Source organism: Hippocampus bargibanti, linkage group LG08 (genome assembly GCF_051943395.1).
Source record: "Hippocampus bargibanti isolate YZ-2025 linkage group LG08, ASM5194339v1, whole genome shotgun sequence".
NCBI lineage: Eukaryota > Metazoa > Chordata > Actinopteri > Syngnathiformes > Syngnathidae > Hippocampus > Hippocampus bargibanti.
The window spans coordinates 5,486,516-5,511,340 of NC_142741.1; the positions used below are offsets into that span (position 1 = coordinate 5,486,516).

General features: G+C 43.3%; 1 protein-coding gene across 1 annotated transcript in view; it reads right to left on the bottom strand.

The window, feature by feature from the left end:
* Positions 1-1,720: 1,720 nt before the first annotated feature.
* Positions 1,721-24,825, bottom strand: part of slc4a3 (solute carrier family 4 member 3) — a 29,444-nt gene continuing 6,339 nt past the window's right edge. The window contains exons 7-23 of the mRNA XM_089003357.1: positions 21,461-21,606; positions 21,138-21,318; positions 20,871-21,006; positions 16,247-16,430; positions 12,665-12,770; positions 11,349-11,533; positions 9,820-10,039; positions 9,533-9,748; positions 6,824-6,972; positions 6,452-6,646; positions 6,197-6,376; positions 5,958-6,047; positions 5,680-5,846; positions 5,082-5,335; positions 4,818-4,987; positions 3,126-3,299; positions 1,721-1,926 (exon numbers count right to left, since the gene is read on the bottom strand). Coding sequence (XP_088859483.1) covers positions 1,849-1,926; positions 3,126-3,299; positions 4,818-4,987; positions 5,082-5,335; positions 5,680-5,846; positions 5,958-6,047; positions 6,197-6,376; positions 6,452-6,646; positions 6,824-6,972; positions 9,533-9,748; positions 9,820-10,039; positions 11,349-11,533; positions 12,665-12,770; positions 16,247-16,430; positions 20,871-21,006; positions 21,138-21,318; positions 21,461-21,606 — 2,831 coding nt within the window. The 3' untranslated portion in view covers positions 1,721-1,848. The remainder of the gene's footprint in view (positions 1,927-3,125; positions 3,300-4,817; positions 4,988-5,081; positions 5,336-5,679; positions 5,847-5,957; positions 6,048-6,196; positions 6,377-6,451; positions 6,647-6,823; positions 6,973-9,532; positions 9,749-9,819; positions 10,040-11,348; positions 11,534-12,664; positions 12,771-16,246; positions 16,431-20,870; positions 21,007-21,137; positions 21,319-21,460; positions 21,607-24,825) is intronic.

Below are 24,825 nucleotides of genomic sequence, written 5' to 3' on the forward strand. Positions count from 1 at the left end.
CATTATACAGTGCAGTGTATTTCTTTCATTACAATACAATAGCACATTTATTATACATAGAATAAGGTACATTGTTTGTAGTTTTAAGGCTTATTTAGTTTAGTATTTAGGAACGGATTATTCTCATTTTAATGGTTCCCTATGGGAAATTAAGTTTTGGGATAGACACTTTTCGCCTTACACACTCTTTCTGGGAACCAATTAAGTGTGTAAGCCAAGGTCCCACTGTAAGCCATTTTTTATTCCAATAGATCAACTACAAGTCAAGTTGTTATTTGTTGTTCCTACAACTTGGATCAGCGACAATACTTTTGACAGGCACTGTGTATGGTCCGCTTTCAAACGACAGTCAAAGCTGGGTTTTCCACCATAATCCATTCCAGAAAAGTGCACCTTATACACCGGAAAATAAAGTGATTTGATCGGTTACGATACCGACTTTGGCCACAGAATTTTATTTTGAAATCTGATGTCTGGAATTGAATTACAGTAAAGTCTCGTTATATCGATATTCAAGGGAGTCCGAAAAAATATCGATATAACCGGGACTATCGATATATCCGACCCTGTTTGGATGTAATTTTCTCCGTGCGTGCATAGAAATAGTATCGATATAACCGGGACTATCGATATATCCGATATCGATATAACGAGACTTTACTGTATATGCAACTGTTATCAGGCAAGAATTGTTTCAAAGATTTTAATTGTTTTAAATGAATGTCGTATTGTTTTCAAAATTCATCCATTGACTTCGGAGGCGAAAGGATGAGCTGATCCTCAAGATTTTCCGACGACTTCCTGACACTGAACCAGCAACTTTTGACCGTTTGAACATCAGCATTGCTCAATTTCCCAAAGTCATGAAAGGGATGGACGTCATCGCCGTCTTTTGTGACTTCAGGCATTAATTGCAGGGAAGTTCAACCAAAACCTGCAGAACCTACGTGAAGCCCAGACCCTTCCTGTACACATTTTTTTGCTTTGAAGTATTTTTTTAACTCATTCACTACTATTCATGAATTTATTTGGGGATTAATTAATTGGGAACAAAATATGAGGTAGAGGGCTATTCCCGAATTAGTTCGGGTTTTGTTTTTTTCTTACTTGGGTGACGATAAAGCGCTTGGACAGACCTCTGGCCATGTTTTTTACCCTTCCACAAGGGAGCAGCACTTCTCTTTTATTTCATTTTAGCACTTTATTCCAGCTTCGGCTGTTGCTCAAATGCTATATAAATCACCAAGTGATGCATTTTGTACAGCCGCCCCCATTTCAAGCTCATATAACTCCAGACTCATATAATTTAGGAATTAACTCTTTTTTTGATGAAAGAAGAGAATCTAAGTTTTCTAATGCTGAATTGAATGTTGATGTAATCGTAAAACTCAATATTCTTTGGGTACTGGAATTTGAGTGACAATGACAATAACCCTGGCACTGGAGTAGACACATGTTTGCACTTCATCTGCAAGTGAATGAGTTAACTTGAGGGAGAATATATATATATATATATATATATATATATATATATATATATATATATATAATACTATATATATAGTATATATATATATATATATATATATACTGTATATATATATATATATATAAATATATATATATATATATATATATATATATATATAATTTTCCCCGTGCGTGCATAGAAATAGTATATATATATATATATATATATATAATCTATTGATGTAACACATTTGCCAATGTTTTTTGTCCTTATGACGCTTATCCTTGTCAACTCTCAGGAGCAGAAGAAGAAGAAGAAGAAGAAAAAGGCGAAGAAGAATCGGGAGTGTTTTTTTTCTTTTTTTGGCTGGCTCAACTTCAAACGAGCATGTGAATCTCATTGTACTCATCCCGGCCATCTTCATCAAAGTTGGGCGAGTCTTCATCGCAATCCAGCTGTGGAGATAGAGAGCTTCAATTAGGTTGGGTGGTTTTTATAACCTGCCCCACACTCACCCCCCTCCATCCTCCAGATCTCATTTTGCACAATGTGAATCAAAATAGGGGTCTGGAGTTATCTGAGCTTGAAATCGGGGCAGATGTACAAAATACAATGCAATACATCTATATTGATTTATATAGCGCTAGCTAGCTCGTTAACTTGATAGATGAGCATGAAATTTCACAGGTTTGCTTTCGCGGGCCGAATAAAATGATGTGGCAGGCCAGATTCGGCCCCCGGGCCTTGACTTTGACACCTGTGATTTAAGGGATTAGCAAGTTAGCTGAATAGAAAGACCGCTGGTTAGCTCGATCACTAGTTAGCTCGATTGCTAGGTAAATCGATTGCTACCTAACTCGATCGCTGGCTAGCTTGATTGCTAGCTAGCTTGATCTCTAATTAGCTCGATTACTAGCCAGCTCGATACATGAGCATGGACTTTTTCCAAGTTTGATTTGCTTTCGTGGGTCGAATAAAGTGATGTGGCAGGCCAGATTTGGCCCCCGGGCCTTGACTTTGACAACTGTGATTTAAGGGATTAGCCAGATAGCTGAATAGAAAGAGCGCTAGCTAGCTCGATCGCCGGCAAGCATGATCGCTAGCTAGTTCGATTACTAGCTAGCTCGATGGCTACTTAGCTCGATTGCTGGCTAGCTCAATCACTGGCTAGTTCGATCGCTGGCTAGCTCAATCGCTAGCTAGCCAGCTCGATAGATGAGCATGGAATTTCACAAGTTTGATTTGCTTTCACGGGCCGAATAAAATGATGTGGGGGGCCAGATTTGGACTTGGACACCCGTACTGTCAAGGCTCCATAATAAGTCACCCCCCCCCCCCCCAAACAAAAAAAATATGGAGCACTTGAAGCAGCAGTGTAATTGGAGCTTTGGAGTTGGAAGTTTACGGTGATTTCCCTTTGACGTGAAATTTTATAGATGTACTAAATTGTGGTTTGTGTTAAAACCAAAACATGAACTGGAGTGAAGAAGGAGCAATTTGCATTTTTTTGCATGCAATACAATACTGTGTTGGGGAGAATATTCTCAAAAATCTCACTTTGAGATGGAGACATGTACCGCCCCCCCGCCTCCCAAATTGTGAACGTTTTAAGTATCTAACCAGAAAAACAACAATGAAGCTTCATGTCACTTACCGCCTGTAGCTCACGTTCCTCAAAAATTCTGGAGAGGACAACACGGCGCAACGGCACCGTCATGATGAGGACGAAGGGGAACGCCAGAGAGGCGGCGGTGGACTTGACGACCCAAAGGGCCGTGATGCAGCCCAGCTGGATCAGGGTGAACATGTTCATGCGCCACGTCTTCACCTATCGAAGTTTGGAGAAAGACATTTCATGGTGGGGTGGAAGGTGCTGCTGTTTTTGGCTCCATCTTGTGGACAAAGGACTGCTCTTGTCGCAATCTTTTTTCAAATGTCCAAAATGCTGCTCTTTGGGTCCATTTTCACCCTACCGACTAAACAAAAAGCTGTGATGGACAGCCCCTCCCACCCCCTCCTGCCCACCCTGACAGCACTGGGTAGCTCCTTCAGCCAGAGACTATTACACCCGCGCTGCAGGAGAGGTACCGCCGCTCGTTCCTACCGACTGCTGTCAGGCTTTGCAACTCTCAATGATCACATGTGAAAAAAAAAAACTTGACACTTGTAAATATGAGTTGATACAATATATCAATAGGCCTTTCTTGACTATGTACAACAGTTGACATTTTTTATTTTTGTTATGGTTAGAATATCTTGTTTTCTATCCTTTTACCTCCCCCCACACAATCCCCTTTCAAATTGCTGCTGTGTACTGCAAATTTCCCCATTGTGGGACGAATAAAGGTTTTCTGATTCTGAAACCACAGGTGTTAAAGTCAAGGCCTGGGGGCCAGATCTGGCCCACCACATAATTTTTTTTCGGACCGCAGAAGCAAATCCATTTTCTGAATTCCCATGCTCATCTATCGAGATAGCTAGCGAGCCAGGTAGCTAGCAAGCCAGGTAGCTAGCGAGCCAGGTAGCTAGCGAGCGAGGTAGCTAGTGAGCGAGGTAGCTTGCAAGCAAGGTTGCTAATGAGCGAGCCAAGTAGCTAGCGATCCAGGTAGCTTGCGAGCCAAGTAGCTAGCGAGCCAAGTAGCTAGCGATGCAGGTAGCTAAAAAGCCATGTCTCTAGCGAGTCAAGTCGCTAGCGAGCCAGGTCGCTAGGGACCTACCTCGGGGTCGCTAGCGAGCGAGCCAGCTAGCAAGCGAGCTCACTAGCAGGCGAGCTAGCTCTCCTTCTATTCAGCTAGCGGGCAAATCACTAACATCACAGGTCTTAAAGTCAAGGCCCGGGGGCCAAATCTGACCCGCCACCTCATTTTATTCGGCCCGCGAAAGCAAATCAAGCATGTCAAGTGCCACGATCTTTGCTAAAGTCCGAACCAAAATTTCAAATTGTCAAAATGTAAACCACAATATTTCAAATTAGGTACTCATTAATTTGTTGTGAGCCCTATATTTTCATAACGGCCTTATCCACGAGATGTTACACCCCGTAGGTCCGCCGAAATAATTTGGAAGGGATGAAACAGAACTACAAGACGCCAGATTTGCAACTCGATACTAAAGGATAGAACAACTCCAACAGCGAACTTCCTTCTCTCAAGACAAAAGTCAGTTTTGAAGTTAAGTTCAGACTTCAAATATGAACGAAGCTCCATGTGTGTTTATGTCTTACGAGAGCAAGATCATGAGTGTAAAGTGACCAATAGCGCTAATCTGTCACGTTACTCTACAAGAACGTAGGTCTTGACTTATCATCCCGCCACTTATGCGACCTGCCAGCCATGGTCTGCGTTACCTTGGTGACATAAATGTGGTCAGGGTGGTGCTTGGCCGGTGTGACCATGAGCGTGATACGTTCGTACAGCTGGATCCCCGTCAAAGAGGTCACCCCCATGTACAGAAAGATACCAAAGAGAACAGCCAGAGGGATCAGGCGCAGCACATCGGTCATCACGATGGACATACCTGGACAGAATCCAAGATGGTGGTTGATGCCGCATCGTCTTCCAGCAGTGCAATCACCACTGATTTAAGGTAGCTGTTCTCCGTAACTTCTTACCCACAAGCACAGCCACGAGAAGTCCCGTCAGCCTTTGCTCTTTGACTTCCTGGATCATGGGCTTCTCTCCAGGTGCCGTGGCTTTGCTCATGACGGTCAGGGCGTTGACGTGGGTGACCGAACGCACCGTGGCCGCCGTCAGCCACGGCAGGCCGAAGAGTGGGCAGAAGGCCCCGAGAATGACGATGAGGAGCAAGTCCAGGTGAAACCCAGAGCCTTTCACAAGTCGACGTTCCTTCTTACTCACAATCAGTCTGGAAGAGGCATGGGGAAGGAAAATCAGAAGAGATACCACAGAAACGGAGGTACACATGTAAACAATTGTCGCCATCAACGGTTCTCGATAGCTCTGGTTCCTTGGGTCGTCAGGTGGACTCCCTCCAGATCTACGTCTTGCCTATATGTACTTCGTTGCCTCGTCAGTCTACTGCTAAGATCACAGTCTTGCCATGTCAATCGAGTCACGTGGTTTGTGAGTACACAGTATTTCCTTGGCTTTTCTTTGAACCTTATGGCAGCCCGTCATCATTTGCCAGTCCGAGTATTCCCACAAAAACCATGACAAGCCGAACAAAGCAGAAAACAAGAGTCTACTTACGAAGTGATCTGCGTTTCCATAAAAATGAGGATAAATACAAGTAGTGCAGGTACAATGGACGCTCCCATCATCCAGGTGGGAAACGGACGCTTGTCACCAAAGGGACTGATGAACCAGCCTCTCTTGCTCGGGGAAGTGACTGAGAAGCCGGATGGCACGTTGAGTTTCTATGAAGGGAACCAAACACGACACGAAGGGATGAAAGAATATCTTCACCTTCCAGTGCCAAATTGTCAAAGGCCTCTTGGGCCGCATTCCCCGTGGAGATCTGAGTATACCTGCGTATATGTGTCAGTGATGGAGTAATCCACCAGCACGGAAACTAAAATTGAAATGGGAATACCAAAGTCCCCAATGATTCGTCTTGCCTGATGGGAGACGAAAAGAAATCAATAAAAGAAGAAGAACCGATGCAGACAAAAACCCTGTCAATGGGTTTTACATGTCTTTGTATAGTCTTGCTGACCAAAGAACACAAGAGGAGGTTTGAGCGCTCAAGGCGGACGCCGACGATTACCTTGCCACCCAAAAATCGACTGTTTCGGAACTTCCTGAGGAAGAAAGCCACAAAGAAAGTGCCCATCATGAGGACGAGAGACAGCAGAGCAGTATTGGGTTGGTTCTGGATGTCCTGAAGTTCAGACGGAGGGGTGGCGTCCCCGGGGTACCATGCCATCAACGGGTGTTCTCGAAACACCTGTCAAAGGAGCAACTCATCGTGAAAAACACACAAATTGAAATATCTTTCGGGAAAGGCGATCTCCATGGCGACCTTGGTGAGCTTGGAGAAGGTTTCGTAGATGAAGATGAGGGAGATCAGGAAAGCAAAGATCTCTTGAGTAAAGGGTGAGATGAAACGAACAAGGAAGCTGCCCTCCGCCGCCACAATCAGAAGGACGATGAAGACGAGCCAGAAGCCGATCCACACCCGCCCCGTCAGGTACTCGAAATCGTAGGCCTGACAGAACTGTGGGACAAGACCATTAGCCATGAGGAACCAAAGTCAGCAGTTCAATGAGAGGCTAACAGTCGCAATAATACATGGGAGGCAATACCAGGAAGTCATATGACTATACCACCCAGCCTCTCTCTTCACCTGAGCTTCATACAACATTAGCAAACAATGGGTCGAGGTGTGTGCTACCTTGTAAAAGGCTTCCTCAAACACCAGTAAGGGTCCCGAGAATCCGATGATCAGAAGAGGCTGACCAGCCAGGAGTGAGAAGATCACTCCCAGTGTGGCGGTGGAAACAATCAGCTCGGTCACTCCCATCATGCCCTCTGTTTTCTCCCCTGAATGAGGAGGAGAACAACCATTCAACTCCCACTAGGTTCATTTGTCAAGAACAGCAATTAGGTTTCTCTGGGACAAACCGACACGATGAATTATCCCGCAAATGTCTGAAGCATGAAATAAAACTGTAAAGTAGTCAGTTCCTAAATTTCATCTATGTCTTTGTTATTAGTTTTATTGCTGGACTCTGCTCTAGCACAAAAGGATTGCTGGCTTAGCGCTAGCCAGCTGCTATGACAGATCATAGACGGATTAAAAATTTACAAACAGCGAAGAACTTCCAGGGTTCTGCTGCCAGTCAGTCTGGTGACAGCAAGGGGTTCTGGAGGTTAAACTACAAAGGGAAATCTTGAGAAGTAAACATGAGGAATGGTTCTAGCCCTTTGAGCCCCAACATATGGTGTATATCAGGGGTGTCAAAGTCAGTCTTTGCCGCGGGCCACATTTTAGATACAGTTTCCTCTCGGGGGGCCGTTATGAATTTGGGGAAGCCATTAGAATGTTTCATCTCCTCCACATATTACATCGAGAGCAGTAGTTCTTAATCTTGTTGGAGGCACCAAACCCCATCAGTTTCAGATGCTCATTTATCAAACCCTTCTTTCAATGACTGTGCCCACTAACTGCAGACTAGACTGAGGGGTGGACCTCTGCGACGGAGGATCCACCAAACCCCTGAGACCGACTCACCAAACCCCGAGGGTTCGATCGAACCCAGTTTAAGAACCATTGATCTCGAGCGTACAACAAATTAACAAATACAGTAAAGTCCCGTTATATCGATATCGGATATATCGATAGTCCCGGTTATATCGATACTATTTCTATGCACGCACGGAGAAAATTACATGCAAACAGGGTCGGATATATCGATAGTCCCGGTTATATCGATATTTTTTCGGACTCCCTTGAATATCGATATAACGAGACTTTACTGTAGCTAGTTTTCAAATATAAAGTCAAGAATGACTATTATAGTGGTTTACATGGGACCATTTGAAATTTTGGTTCAGACTATGGAAGTAACATGGAAAGTTTGATTTGGTTTTACGGGCTGAAAAAAGGCCTTCACTTTGACACCATTGGTGTAGAATGTAGATCAACCTCTTTTCGTGCATTCCACTTGCCATGGTCATCAAATAGGATTATTAATTTTTGTGGACTATGATGAGTACCCCATTCAAGTTGATTTTGGACTGGATGGTTGGTAGACATCTAGTGAGGGTGGATTTTGGGTAGAAATCCCATGTGTACTAATGGCCACTGGAGACCTTGAAGAGCCATGCCTTCACTTAAAGGACAACCGACGCCTCTGGACAAGTTGTGTCCATCTCATCTCATCTCATTTTCCGTACCGCTTATTCCTCATTAGGGTCGCGGGGGTTGCTGGAGCCTATCTCAGCTGTCTTCGGGCACGAGGCGGGGGACACCCTGAATTGGTTGCCAGCCAATCGCAGGGCACACAAAGACATACAACAGTCACTCTCACACTCACACCTAGGGACAATTTGGAGTGGTCAATCTGCCTGCCATGCATGTTTTTAGAGTGTGGGAGGAAACCGGAGGACCCGGAGAAAACCCACGCGGGTCCGGGGAGAACATGCAAAACTCCACACAGGGAGGCCGGACCGGGACGCGAACCGGCGTCCTCTGCACTGTGAAGCCAGTGTGCTAACCACTCGACTACCGGGCCGCCAAGTTGTGTCCATAATTTGGAAAATCACTTCAAATGACTTCTACTGAGCGGATTTTACAAAGAGTCCATGGCATGTAGCTACGTTTTACGTATTAAGACTCGCGCTGAATATTCAGGAAGTTTTGTTTTTGAGTTGGTGATGATGTCTGACGTGACGTCACGTCTGCAACGCCCCTGACCGAGAAGACGACACACATTGCATTTTGGGTACTTTGTTTGGTCTGAAAACTTCGTGTTGATCCGTGTTGATGGCGAAATTAGAAGGAAAACATTAATAACGCGATGGTGAATCGTGTTGCACCAAGACTACTATTTGATACTAGTTGACACAAATTCCCAGCAGACAAATCAGCCCATTTCCAACGGAGCTTGGGCGCCATCTTGTGCATTGTCTTGGAAGCTACATTGGAGTCCTGATGACTCGAATTGATGCGGGAGGACTTCTTTAATAGATTGCAAACATTTATGCATTCCTCTTCAGAACTATTTGAATCATATTCAGAACTGGATGAGTAACAAGAAAGCATCTTCTCCGAATCTGAAACCATTGTTTTGATTCTAGAGCAAGGAAAGACGTCCTGGCGTGACGTAACGAACAAGCAGGCGGGACCTTCTGAAACTCGCCATCTCCGTGGTTATTTTGCAGTAGTTTTGGGACACTTTAAGTCATTTTTATTGGTGTTTTACATTTGACTAAAAATATCAGCCTGCGTGTTTTGGGGATTTTAGATGCTATAAAACGTTTTTCTGATGTCAGTTAAGAAACAAAAAAATTGTATTTAAAAAAAATGGTCCTTTAAGCTGGACTCTTTTATATGTTGGACTGCCTGGATACTCATCAGTGTGTCGCCAAGGTGTCTCACCGAGCAAGCCTCCAAAGGTTATGGTGGGTGAAAGCGCCGCAAAGTAAATGAAGATAACCGCAGCCACGCATTGCATGTCCACCGCATCTTTCAAGTCGCTGACGTAGTTGGGGTAGCGACGGCGAATATCGTGGATCAAACCACCGAAAGGAATCCCCGAACGCATGAGTGGGTCAATCTCTTGATCGCCATCTTCTTCCTCCTCTTGAATCATGTCTGGATGGAATAGACGGCCATTTGTTTGGTTTTGGTTTTCTTTCTCATCATCGTGTCTTCTGACATCTTACCCTTGTTGTTCTGCTCCATGCCGGACGACGAGTGATGTTTCTTCAATTCTCTTTCCTTGCGCTTGCGCAGCATCTGCTTCTGGAAGTCGGCCACAGTTTTCAGCAGGTCTTTGCCCTCCACGTCGGAAGGCGGAATGACAATGCTGCAGTCCAAGAATTCGTTGATACCGTTGAGGAGATCCTGTCTGTTGTCGGCGAAATAAGCCACTTCGTGGAAGTTCTGAAGCGCACAACAACGTAAGACCGTTGAATGACAAAAGAACACCAAAAGGTTCAGACTCTCCGAAATACAGTGATACCCCAGCTTACGAACACTTTAGCTTCCGAACTTTTTGCCTTACGAACATTACATTAGTGAGAATATCATCCGGGCATACAAACTAGTTTTCGGGAAACACACGGAGCGCCATAATGGCTGGCGGACTAGTTTTTGGCAGACGAACACCAAACCGCACGGTCAAACAGCACCATTGTGGCTAGCAGACACTGTTATCTAGTGGAGTACTTTTGCTATTATGGGACCGAAAAAGACCCCACCACAGGCTAGTGTTAAGCCGAAGAGGACACAACCGAAAATGACAGTCAAGCAAAAGAAGGGGATCACGCTTCTTCGCCCGTCTCTCACCCCCCCCCCCCCCCTCCCGCACAATGGGGGACAAGGCTTTCAGCTGCTCTGCCCCCAAACTCTGCAACTCACTTCCTCCCAACATTCGTGAGATCGATTCTCTTGCCCCCTTCAAATCCTACCTCAAAATTCACCAATTTAAAATCTCATTTTCTGTGTAACTCTTTCTCTTGTTTCTATTTATAACTGTATTTTATTTACTGTATTCTATATGTGATTGTATTTTATTTATTATAGTACCTATGCTTGTCTGTGACTGTAAAGTATCCTTGAGAGCTTTGAAAGGCGCTTAAAATGAAATGTATTATTATCATCGAAAAACACCAACGAGGTGTGCATTTTTGTGTATCAGTATGCTAAGTCGACCATTGCTATGTGTGGCTAAGGATGTTTCTGTGTTGTCTAAGCAACGGTCTCAGGCAATTGAAGAGGTTGAAAAACTTCTGTTGATTTGGATGAACGAAAAGCAGCGAGCAGGGAACAGTGTGAGTGAGGGTATTATCGCCCAGAAAGCATTGCAACTTCACTCGGATATCAAGAGGTAACTACATCAACGGCCATCACAAAGGTCAATAAAATGACTTTATAATACAGTACAGTTTAGTGCTTTTATTACAATTCAATAGCACATTTATGATACATTAAATAAGGTATATTTTGTGTAGTTTTAAGGCTTATTTAGTAGAAAAAAATATGTTTTATGGGGACATGGGAACAGATTATTCTCATTTTAATGGTTTCTTATGGGAAATAAATGTTTGGCAGACACACTTATCACCTTACACACATACAGATGAGGTATCACTGTACTGTTTTTCTTGGTTCATGGGAATATGAGATACTTGATTTACTTGTGTGTTTGGACTAGAAAAAAAAACGTGACAATCTAGGAATGTTTTCACACCTTATCAGACATGAGCGTTGAGAAGGAGCGTCCAATCTCGTGGTAGTCCACGTTGGACTGACTGGGTCCAAGAAGGACGAAAAGAAAGCGAACTGGAACCGGGACTTCTAAAACGGACTCCAGAAGCACGGCTTCGTTCAGCCGTACGAAAGCCATGGCCGGCTGCTCCAAGAATTCAACGCAGCCTGCCAAGACACAAAATTGACGTTGCAGCATAGATTCTTTGTCTGTTTGCTTGTCTTTCTTTGCTGTGACTGATCCAACTTGGATGTTTTGTTGGGTCTTGGGGTCTGAAGCTCTCATTTCAAATACCTCCTCATGCGGATTCTGTTTTTTTGCTATGATTTGAGAAGAAATATATTCCTATAAATATCCCCATATGGCTATCTAATAGCTAGCTACCGAGCTATCTATTTGCTATGTATAAGCTATCTATTGGCTGTCTGGCTATCTATCTATCTATCTATCTATCTATTTGCCATATAGCTCACTATTTGGCTAGTTATCTCATAGCTATCTAATAGCTATCTATTGGCTGGCTGGTTGGCTCTCTGGCTAGCTATCTATTAGCCATCTAGCTAGCTATCTAATAGCTATGTATTCGCTGTCTAGCTGGCTGGCTAGCTATCTAGCTAACAATCTATTAGCTATCTAGCACGCTATCTAATAGCAGTCTATTAGCTGTTTATTAGCTATCTAACTAGCTATTTAGCTAACTATCCAGTGGCTGTCTAGTGACTAGCTACCGAGCTATCTATTTGCTAATAGCTATCTATTGGCTGGCTGGCTATCTGGCTAGCTATCTGGCTAGCTATCTATTAGCCATCTAGCTAGCTATTTGGCTAGCTATCTAATAGCTATCTATCCACTGTCTAGCTGGCTGGCAAGCTATCAAGCTAACTATCTATTAACTATATAGCTGGCTATCTAATAGCAATCTATTAGCTATTTATTAGCTAGCTAGCTAGCTTTCTATCTATTTGAGTGACTTCCGGTTTGAGTGAACGCTGGCGCGTGTGTGCCGCTGATCAACCACATAAAAACTTATCCTGTGACTGTAAAGTGACCTTGAGAGTTTTGAAAGGCGCGTAGAAATCAAATTTATTATTATTATTCATATTTTTTTAAAGACATCAATTTACAGTACAATAAAATAGCAACAAAGGCTGGTGGGAACAAATCCAAGATGACGTCGACCGATGACAATGTCAGCATGGATTGAATAATATGTTGTTGTTTTTTTTTGAGGCCATATAAAAGTCCCCCCCCCCCCCCACCCAACAAAAATGAAAAGGCATTTTATTCCAAACGCTTACCGACTAAAACAATGACAGCTTCGGCATTTCTTGGTATCTTGGCGAGAAGTTTCAAAGACCTGGCGGCCGCCGGATGGCTCTCTGGGGATACGGGGTGGAGGGATTTCTTGGGGCAAGAACATTTGAAGACGTAGATTAGCCACATGAAAATGTTCAATTGGTCAATTGAAAACACATACTGGCAAAGAAACGCCAACATTGTCAAAAGCCTGCAGCCCCTCCGTCAGTGGCCTTCAAACAAGCGCCTTTGCGTCCGCTCGGACTTCGGTGGACACTTGCGCAACTTGTGAGCATTTCAGGGTGTCATGATCTGGTTGACGACCAACGGGGGGCGCTGTCGCCCCCGCCTACACCTCACAGGTGCTGGTCGTCCCGATCAGATTGGCGACGTCAGCCCTGCCTGCAGCCTCGCAGGTGCTGGTCATTATAATCAATGGCACTTAAAAGGACACCGGGCACGATCATCCGGTGCCGATTCATTGTTTGTTTGCTGCTTGGTTGCAGCATGCATTGTGTACGTGTTTGTTTAACCTTGGCGGACTTTTACACTTGGTTTTCTGTTGCTACTTTGTATTTTTTCCATTCAGATCATTTTGATGTTTTACATTTTGTTCCTGCTGACTTTATTTTAATACAATTTGTCAAACAACCTCCTGCTCCTTCCTGCCTGCTTTTTGGGATCCGAACCCGCCATCACCACCTCGCAAAACCGTGACAGAATGAATCGGCCAACCATCGGATCCCGCAGGTACATCGGACCCGTCTCATTTCCACCCTGTGCCTGGCAATGCTACGTCCACGTTAGCGAAAGCCTCGTCGCGTTTGAATCGCGTCACTCGACGAGCCGCAACGTCCACGTAAACGTCCGGCCGAGACCTCCTTCCAGGTGGCCGTCCAGGGTGACCCTGGGTGACTGGCATTGCACGCCCACGTCCAGCCACGCTGTCGTCGTGCATGACGAATTGAGTCTCATCCACGACGAGCCGTGCAACGTCCGAGTCAATGTCAGTCCGAGACCCCACTCACCGCTGGATCCCGGAGCGGCTCTGGACTGGTCTCGTTCCCCCGGAGCCGGGCAGTTCACGCCCACGTCGGCGTCCGGCCGAGACCTGGTCCCATACGGCCTTACGGGGTGCCATTCTGCGCCTGGCAGTTCGACGTCCACGCAGAGCCAGCGCCGTCGCGTGAACGTGCGAGAGGGATCGCACTCACGCCCACGACGATCCGTGCCGCGTCTTCGTCCACCCCAGGCCGAGTCCCGTTCCCATCAGGCCGCCGCCCGTCGTATGCTGGAGAGGCAGCGGTTGCCCTCTCCACCGACCGTTCCCTGGCGAGTGGACCTTTTTGGGAGACTGTTGGGACTTCTGGAAGCAGCCCCTTGAAGGGGGGGTACTGTCATGATCTGGTTGACGACCAACGGGGGGCGCTGTCGCCCCCGCCTACACCTCACAGGTGCTGGTCGTCCCGATCAGATTGGCGACGTCAGCCCTGCCTGCAGCCTCGCAGGTGCTGGTCATTATAATCAATGGCACTTAAAAGGACACCGGGCACGATCATCCGGTGCCGATTCATTGTTTGTTTGCTGCTTGGTTGCAGCATGCATTGTGTACGTGTTTGTTTAACCTTGGCGGACTTTTACACTTGGTTCTCTGTTGCTACTTTGTATTTTTTCCATTCAGATCATTTTGATGTTTTACATTTTGTTCCTGCTGACTTTATTTTAATACAATTTGTCAAACAACCTCCTGCTCCTTCCTGCCTGCTTTTTGGGATCCGAACCCGCCATCACCACCTCGCAAAACCGTGACACAGGGTGGCGTTCAAATCTCACAAAGGGACTTAAAGGCTTACAAATAAATACATATATAAAGACATGAATAAATAAATCAACAAAAAATACAATAAAAATATTTAAATAAATGAATAAACACGGAAGAAATAAATACAATAAAAATAAATAAATAATAAATAAATGAATAAATAAACAAACACATGAACAAATAAATAAATGAACAAATAAACAAATACACAAAATACAAATGTGTAAATAAATAAATAAAGGAATACATGAATTAACAAATAAACATGTAAACAAATACATAAAATAATAAATAAATAAATAAACAAATAAATACATAATTAAATAAATACATGAATAAATAAACAACAAATAAACACAAACAAATAATATAAAATAAACATAATAAATACATGAATGAATACATAAATTAATAAACACGGAAAGAAATAAAGAAAAATAAATAAATAAACACATGAACAAATAAATCAACAAATAAACACATTAACAAATAAACAAATACATAAAATAAAAATATGTAAATAAATAAATACATAAATGAATACATGAATAAACAAATGAGCATGACAGAACAACAAATACATAAAATAAAAACAAATAAACAAATAAATACATGAATAAATAAATCAACAAATCAATACAATAAATAAAATAAAAATACATAAATAAAAAAAGAAATTGATTAATAAATTAATAAATGAGTAAACCCGTAAACAAAGAAATAAATGAATGACTAAGTGAATGAATAAAAAAATAAACAAATATCAAGTAAACAAATAATAAAAATAAATAAACTAATAAATAACTAAATACATGAATAAATAAATCATCAAATAAATAAACAAATACATACAATACAAAATACATAAATAAATAAGTGAATAAATAAATGAATAAACACCAAAGCAAATAAATAAATGAAAATAAACGAATGAATAAAAAATGAATGAACACGTAAACAAATAAATAATTAATAATTAATGAATAAATAAAAAAATAATCAAATAATCAAGTAAACAAATAAATAAAATATACATAAATAAATGAATAAATAAATCAACAAATAAGCACATAAAACAATAAATACAATAAAAATACCTAAATAAATGACACATAACCAAACAAAAAAATAAAAATAAATGAATACAGGTATACATGAAAAAAATAAAGAAATAAACAAATACACAAGTAAACAAATAAATAAATAAAAAATAAACAAATAAATGACTAAATAAATCAACATATAAACACCTAAACGAATAAATAAAACAAAACTACATAAAGAAATAATTACATGAATAAACTCGTAAACAAATAAATACATAAAAATGAATAAATGAAAAGATAAACAAGTAAACAACTAAATAAAATAACAATAAATAAATAAAATGCACCGAATGCAAAATATACACAGAGCTACGTATGCAGTATGTATGTACAGTAAAGCCTCGTTATATCGATAATATCGATAGTACTGCTTATTACGATACTATTTCTATGAACGCAAGGAGAAAATTTACATGCCGCAGGATGGGATATATCGATAGTCTGGTTATATCGATATTTTTTCCGACTCCCGAGAATATCGATATAACGAGACTTTACTGTAGTTTATAAAGTGTACAATATAAAAGAATTGCACTGGATTTCTTCCACAAATTAGGCGGACCGCTAAAAGATGCTCACAGGTCCGCAAATGGCGCGCAGGCCATACTTTGGTGCCCCCAGAGTTCCATTGGGGAGAATACATGGAGGCAACTTACAAACAGGCTGACGAAGACGTCTTGTTTGGGGTCGTAGACAGGCCCTTTGCCATCCTGGTGCTCTTCGGTTTCTTCGGCGACAAGGGGAAGGCTGGTGTCCTGGACGCGGGCGTGATTGACACTGCCGTGAAGACTGCTCGACGAGTGGTGTCGGTGAAAGCGATGCTTCATGTCACTTGGATGGCTTAGAAGGGAAAAAAGGGGGTTTGGGTGTTAGTGGTTTAGTACAGATGGTGAGATTTTGGGTGATAGAAGAGTCTTACAAACGTCCATTGCCATCACAGTTGATCCCTTCAACACCGATTCCTTGTCAGACGTTGCTTTGACGCTGCCTCAGGGGATTTCATTAACTCATTCACTGCCAGATATGTGCAAAAATGTGTCCATTCCAGTGCCAGGGTTTTTGTCATTGTCACTTGAATTCCAGAACCCACAGACTATTGTGTTTTAGAACTACAGTGATACATTGGCTTACGAACTTAATTGGTTCCCAGACAGAGTGTGTCAGGTGAAAAATGTGTATCCCAAATATTAATTTCCCATAAGAAACCATTAAAATTAGAATAATTGGTTCCCAGGTCCCCATAAAACATAATTTTCTACTTTCTAATTTTCTAAGCCTTAAAACTACACAAAATATACCTTATTTTATGTATAATAAATGTGCTATAGTATTATAATTAAAGAAATAAACTGTACTGTGTAATAAAGTCATTTTATTTACCTTTGTGATGGTCGTTGATGGCTTGATGGAATGGAGTGGCCGGTTTCATCAGCATTAACCACTTGATGAGGAACATAAACTTCTTTCACCATCTTAATGAATGATACTTGTAGGTGCTTTCTCTGCGATCATTTTACCTAGTTCCTCATCTATTGTGTTCTGTTTAGCTGGGTTGATAGCTTTTTGCATCAAGTGTACACATGGCTTGTGCGGGTTATTTGTGGAGCCTGATTGATGGGATATTTTAACCTTGCAGTCTACACTGTGCCTTTGAACTATCAAAGTTGAAACTCTCTCACTGTCGTCTGCCTGTCTCTTTAATGTTTAACCCCCCCCCCCCCCTCCTCACTGCTGCGTTTTTGACCAATCACGTGGCTTTAACCGAAGACTGGCGGTTGGGAACAGAGGACAAAAACAGTCGACTGCCATTTTGTTGTTAAAAGAAGGGGCTCGTTCACGAACGACACATCACTCATTGTGGCAGCTCCGTGTACGAAAAAAGTTCATATGCCAAGGTAAAGTTCGTATGGCAAGGTAAAATTTTCATAATGTAACGTTCATAAACCGAAAAGTTCGTAAACCAAGAGGTTCGTAAACTGAGGTATCACTGTATATGTTTTTTTTATTTTAAAGCTAGCAATAAAACAAATCCAAATAAACTTCAAACTAGCGTTTTGTGTGAATAGCGAACCATAAATGTCCCAAGAATGCTTGGCTCCTTCTCATCTCAAATTGATTGTTGTCGGCTGTTTCCAATGTTGACATCAGCCACCCCCGACTCATGAGGACCACATGGTCCAGCGCGATGGTACCAGACTTAGACAAAACAAGTTCTTGACGAAAAAAAGGGGGGGCGGAACTGTCAAAGAGAAAATGGCGGCCGAGCCATTCCAGACGACTCTTTCAAGTGACCCGAGCTAGCGCGCCACCGGCCAAACGCTAACGGCATCTCCATGTGTTTCTTTGCACCTTGTAAATCTGATTTCAATCTCATAATGCCGGGAATTTACGCGGAATGGCCGACCGACAATAATAATAATAATACATGTTATTTATAAGCGCCTTTTAAAACTCTCAAGGTCAGTTTACAGTGACAGGATAACATTTTTTCTGTGGGTGAGCAGCGGCAGCCACACGCACCAGCGTTCACTTAACCTTGAAGTAATTCAAATAGACAGAAAACAAGCTAGCTAGCGAATAGATAGCTAGTAGCAGCGATTAGATAGCTATTAGCTAGCAAATAGATATCTAATAGCGAGAAAATATATAGCTAATAGCTAGCAAATAGGTAGCTATTAGCTAGCGAATAGATAGCTATGTATTCTCTTCTGTAAAGTCAAACTGGGAAACCAGGAAAAACATCAATAAAACGACTTACAATGGCCGTACGACGGCCCGCTTGGAATTTTTGGCGGGGTGGCTTCGTTGGGGTTGGCCGTGTCACCAGCGTTCAATCCAGGAAATAGACGGGGGCCGAGTTGGCGCTGCAAAATTCCTGCGTTTTGAACGACACCGGTGACGCGTTCCCCCTGAAATCATTTGGAGGGCCGCGTTTTGTTTCCATCCCCCCTTTACTAGCATCCGTGCGGCTAATGTATTTGCATTACATAATCCTTCCAATCTATATTTCCGATCCATTTCCACTGCAGGTTGAAGGCCTTTTGGGAGAGCTCAGAACAGTCACTTATTTCATTCGAGTCACATGAATAAATGAATAAACACGTAAACAAATAACATGTAAATAAAATTAAATAAATAAATTAATAAAAATAAATACATGAATAAATAAATCAACAAATAAACATCAAGAAATAAACAATATATACAAGAAAAATACATGCACCGCGATGTCTATTGGCTTGCAAAGTACGTTTGTGTGTCGACATTTAACGAGTATCACGAGGCCAGCGGCGCCGTCCGCCAAGTAGCATCGAGAATAGCGTTGGCTTTTCAAAATGGGGCACAAGCGCGCTACAGCTTGAACATCTGCGGCCTTGTCGACCGCGGGAAAGTTCAGATGATGCGCCAAGTCTTGTTAAAAGCAAACATTCTGGAAATTCCCTCTGCGGCTTCCCTGTGTCAGCTTTTTTTCAAATACCAAAACCAGAAGAATAAGCAAGACCGTAGCTTGGATCTTGAATACAGTGATACCTTGGCTTACGAACTTAATTGGTTCCCAGACAGAGTGTGTAAGGCAAAAAGTGTGTATCCCAAAAAATAATTTCCCATAGGAAACCATTAAAATGAGAATAACGCGTTCCCATGTCCCCATAAAACATAATTTTCTACTTTCTATTTTTATAAGCCTTAAAACGACACAAAATATACCTTATTTTATGTGTAATAATAGTGCTATGGTATAATAATTAAAGAAATAAACTGTACTGTATAATAAATTCGTTTTATTTACCTTTGTGATGGTGGTTGATGGCATGGAGTGGCCCGTAAAAGCAAATCAACCTTGTGAAATTCCATGCTCATCTATTGAGCTATCTAGCTAACTAGCTCGCTCACTAGTTATCTCTCTTTTTCTATTCAGCTAACTGGCTAATCTCTTACATCACACGTGTCAAAGTCAAGCCCCGGGGGCCAAATCTGGCTCGCCACATCATTTTATTTGGCCTGCAGAGGCAAATCAAATTTGTGAAATCCAAAGCTCATCTATCGAGCTATCTAACTAGCAAGCTCGCTAGTTATCAAGCAAGCTCGCCATTGAGCTACCTAGCAAGTGAGCTTGATAGCTTTCTTTCTCTTCAGCTAGCTGTCTAATCCCTTACATCAAATCTAGCTAGCAAGCTAGCTAGTTAGCAAGCAATCTAGCGATTGAGTTACCTCGTGAGAGAGCTAGATAGCTTATTCAGATAGCTGTCAAATCACTGACATTCTATGCTCATCCATCCAGCTAGCTAGCTATCAATCCAGCTACCTAGCCATCAAACTAGCTAGTGAGAAAGCTAGCTAGATTTCTTTCTATCAGATAGCTGGCTAATCACTGATATCAATCGGTGTCCAAGTCTAGGCGCGGGGGCCAAATTTGGCCTGCCACATCATTTTATTCGGCCCGCCAAAGCAAATCAAGCATGTCCATTGCATGATGGTTGCTAAAGTACGAAGCAAAATTTCGAAGTGTCCCATGTGAACCCCAAAAACAGTCAGTATTCTTGACTTCAGATTTAAAATTGTGTTATTCATTAATTGGTGGTGCGTTCTGTATTTGATATGTAGAGGGGGTGAAACATTCTAATGGCTTCCCCAAATTCACAACGGCCCTCCATAGGAAACCGTAACTACAACATGGCCCACGACAAAAATTGACTCTGACACCCTTGATCTAGAGATGAAATTGAATATTAAGAAGGCAGCGATCCAATGAACGCTTGTGGCGAGCCAAGGCTGGAAGAACACAGATGGACACGGCGGATAGGGACTACGATTGAAGTTTCGGGATTAAATTCTCAGGGAGATTCACATCGCACTAATTGCTTTTGATGGGAAGCTGTTCAAGACGTCACGAACAAAGCCAAGACCAACACGTTTGACAAGAAACAACCCAGTTTGGGTTCCTCGCGCTGGCGAGGCCTGGGATGTACTGTCACACATAGCAAATATTTTTTTGCGATCGTTCGTTATTTTTCACAACCATTGAGCTATTCCAAGTCCGGCATTAGTCAGAACAACAGTATCCATGACTTGGTCCCCCCTCCCTCCTCCCTGGTCCAACTGCTCTCCTCTCCCGGGATCAAGAATGAAGTCGCAAAGTCACCAAGAACTCCCGCGGTCAAAGGCTAGCAACTCGCGGCCTTCCACAACCTTCCTCACTGTTAAAGGCTATCGTTGACAGACACGTTTGTCAATTAGCAACCAAAATATTCTACGGAAGAAAGGGCTTTGGGAACCCACCTGTGCTTGAGTAGCAGAGCTCTCAGAACGCAGGATCTGTCTTCAGTTCGAATTTGATCGGAGATGATCATGGTCTCCACCACTAAATGGGCGATTCCCGGAAGAGAGTTCTGCTCCAGGTCCAGAAGGATTGCACCTTGGAAACATTCATGTTAGGTAAGCTCTTCTAAGGTTCTCCAATGTTCTCCAGTCGAGGAGCTCGAATGTGGCGTAGGCTGTTGGCCATTTACGCTGAAGGACTAGTTAGACCATTCAGAGTCCGTTTACCGTGCGTAATGGTGCGTCGGAGCTCCAGTAGGCTGCGGAAAGACAGCGAGGCCACGTGAGGCTTGCCCCAGCGGTCCGTCTCCTCCTCGACATCCTCCTCAAACTTGATCCAGCGGGCTCGCTCTTTCCAGCGCATTTCATGGTCCTTCTCCACAATCAGCTCATTGAGCTCCACAAACAGCTGGAGGTCCAGCAAAGAGGAGAGTCAACGTAGCAATTCAAGATGGGTGAAGCAAGTCATAAATGAAGTACTTTAAATTCTGAATATCAGTGTCAGTATCTGTCTGGCAAAATGTACAAATAAAAAAATGGCTGCCACAAACCTCATGAGTCTCCTTGTCCGACGCTCGTTTCTTCTTCTTCAGGCTGGAGAGCGGCGTGGAGGTGTTGCTGCTACGGCCGACCTGAAAGCGGGACGACTTCTTCACCAAATGGCGTCTCACTCCGGGGTTGTCTTCAAATCTGTGACCTGCACCAAACCCAGACCGATTCATCAGGATATCATCTTTTCATCCGGGTTCTTACCATCCATCCATCCACCATTTGATCCGCTTCTCCTGACGAGGGGGGTGGTGGCGTGCCGCAGCCTATTCCGCCTGTCTTCGGGCAAAGGGGTGGGGGAAGACCACTTGCCAGACCATCATACAGATAAACAAGCATTTGCGTGCGAGTTCTATGGACCAGACGTGGATGTTTTAGGAATACGGGAGGAAACAGGAGTTCCAGGAGAAACCACACATGATTCCAATGATCGTCAGAAGCTCAGAGAACCATGAGAACAATCCTCATCGAGGAAAAGGTTTCTTCCACCGTCATCTGTACTTCTTGTACGTCATCTGTAAAAGTACACATGACGGCTGAAGAAACCTTTTCCTCTATGGACCACTCCTATACGACTGAGATCCTACACATAAACAATCCTCATCGTTGGAATCAGGTGTGTTGAAAGAGGGAGACATCCAAAACGCACTGGATATTGGAATTTGGTACCCCAGATTCAAACCAAAAACGTGGACAGAAATAGCAAAAGTGAGCAGAGTGATTGTCAATGAAATATCTTTCCGCTCCAGCTGTAGCAGAGCCCAGAGCCAAATGGAGGCCACCGGATCAATGGAAACACAGGAAACGGCATTGGCGCTCCAGTGGCGTGTCAATGCACTCAATAAATCGTGGTCCTCTGACATCTGTCCCATAGCATCACGTACAAGCAGTGGAAACTCCCGCCCGTTCCATATGGACATAGAAATCCAATCAATACTAAAAATCTGAAGTGTGGAAAATTATCCAGACTACTTACGAATGGAATCGCCCGGAGAGCCCAGTTGAGTGTGGATGGACTCGAGCAAGTCGGAGTCATCAAAATCGAAAACAAACTCCTCAAAGTCTTCAAAGCCTTCCACGATGGTCAACGAGCCACCGCGCTCGGTCGGGCGGCGCTCCGGAGTGCCTGAGCCTCGACGGACGCTCCCGTCGCGCTCCTCCTCGGCCTGGTTGTCTTGTCCGTCAAGATCTGTCATCTCCACGGCTGCTACCTCCTCCCGTCCTCCCTTCTCCCGGTGGGCTCACTGCTCATCCAGCGGCTGCCAACCCTTTTCAACTGCGGTGCCTTGCCTGGTTTGCAAGTCACGAGGCCGCATCGGGAGCACCATACAAGTCAAATCCTGGAGCCGAAAGACACGTTCCTGGGAGCCTAAGTCGGAGGAACGTGACTTTAGCTAAGGCGGCAAAGGTTAGAACAGGCACTCTCTACTTTGTGACAACTGAACTGTACTGCTCGCCACTCTTGTTTTGGGTTTGGTCCGCAGGCTATTGATTTTGAGGCTGTGCCACAATGATTGATTCAGAGCCAGAGTAGAAGATGTCATGTTGTCGTGATGATTCGAGCGGGCAGGGCGAGACATGTTTCGAACTTGGTCGTGAAACGCCATCTTGAGGTGTGAGGTGTTGTTTCCGCCTTGACATTTACCAAATACTTCAAAGGCAGTCCAACCCAAAACGGTTCCAATGCCCGACTTCCTGCCTTCCTGTCTTGGAAAATCCTCTGGACACCTCGCATCTTCTGACATTCTCTCTTCTCTCCAATGTGGATTCCTGGGGTGCTGGTGGGTGAAAGCTTCCCAAGTTGAGGCCAGTGATTTCGCAGAGTTCTTTCCTTGAATTGGTTTTCATTTGTTTGTTTCACAGCACTGATGCCTTCCTTCCACGGGGGTTCAGTCCACCTCTTTTTGTCCAGCTTGGTGACCTCTGTGCACTTGGATATTTTCTCTGGATCACATTCGCGTGTCGGTCTGGCTCGACAAATCCTACATGGTTGGCGGGGTCCATCCTTCATGCCACAAAACCGTCTCCAAAGGTTGTCGCAACAATTTGTGGCCATTGTTTTTTTTTGGGTTGTCGCTTGTAGGACCGTTCGATGTTACATTGTGGATTTTGTGAACTTTTCACCTGAAACCTTTGGTCCGACCTTCGGGAAGGACTGGAATTGGCCGCAGAAAGGAAAGCACCGGTTTGCAGCGGCCTGTCACGGTGAAGCATCACTCAGCCGGCAGCTGTGATTTTAGTCGGCCTGTTTTGTGTTTCCACGCAGTCAATGATTACTCCAGTCTGGTAAAGCAGGAAAGGCCAGAGGCAGGGTCGCCGGTGAAGGGGAATCGACTGCAGGCTGAGTTAATGACCTTTACCGCGGACGTCGCTAACCCCCCCTGTCCCCCCCTTCCCTTTTTCATCTGTTTTCTTTCTTTGTCGGCGTAACGCCAATGCAGCTTTGTACTTTCTCACGCTTTCTTGTTTTTGTCAAATAATTTGCTTTGTGGTTTAAGTGCTGGAAAAATTCCACATTGCATCGGTGTCATTTCTTTTTCTTCCAATTCATTATTTACAATCGTTAATGATACATCGTGTTTGGATTTCATTATAATAATAATAATACATTTCATTTATAAGCGCCTTTCAAAACTCTCAAGGTCACTTTACAGTCACAGGATAAGTTTTTCTACGGATGAGCAGCGCCAGCCACACGCGCCAACGTTCCCTCAACCCGGAATAACTCAAAAAGATTGAAATCTAGCTAGCTAGCTAATACAGTACATAGCTAATAGATAGCTAATAGATAGCTCGCCAGATAGATAACTAGATAGCCAGCCAGCGAATAGATAGCTAACTAGTTAGCCAACTAGCTAATAAAGTACATAACGAATAGATAGCTAATAGATAGCTTGCCATATAGATAACTAGATAGCCACCAAGCTAATAGATAGCTAGCTAGTTAGCCAGCCAGCTATCCAGATAGCTAATCATTGTCAGTACCCAGAGAAAAGCTACAGCGAAAAAATATGCAAACGACACAGAGAAAGACCGATGACAGATTTGAACCCAAAACCACTTTGAGGTGGATGTGCAAATTTTATCCACTGTCCCTCCCTACCATGACTCTGATTATTCGAATTAATTTTAGGATTATTTAATAGCTTTTTAAAAGTGCTCACCAATTAAAGGTGCGAATCCATATCATTGGAACGACCATTCATATTAAATATTGAACTGATCAAAACAACTATCATCCATGTTGTCAGAGTAGAACCAAACATAAACAAACATAAATGAAAAAAACATATACAGTAAAGTCTCGTTATATCGATATCGGATATATCGATAGTCCCGGTTATATCGATATTATTTCTATGCACGC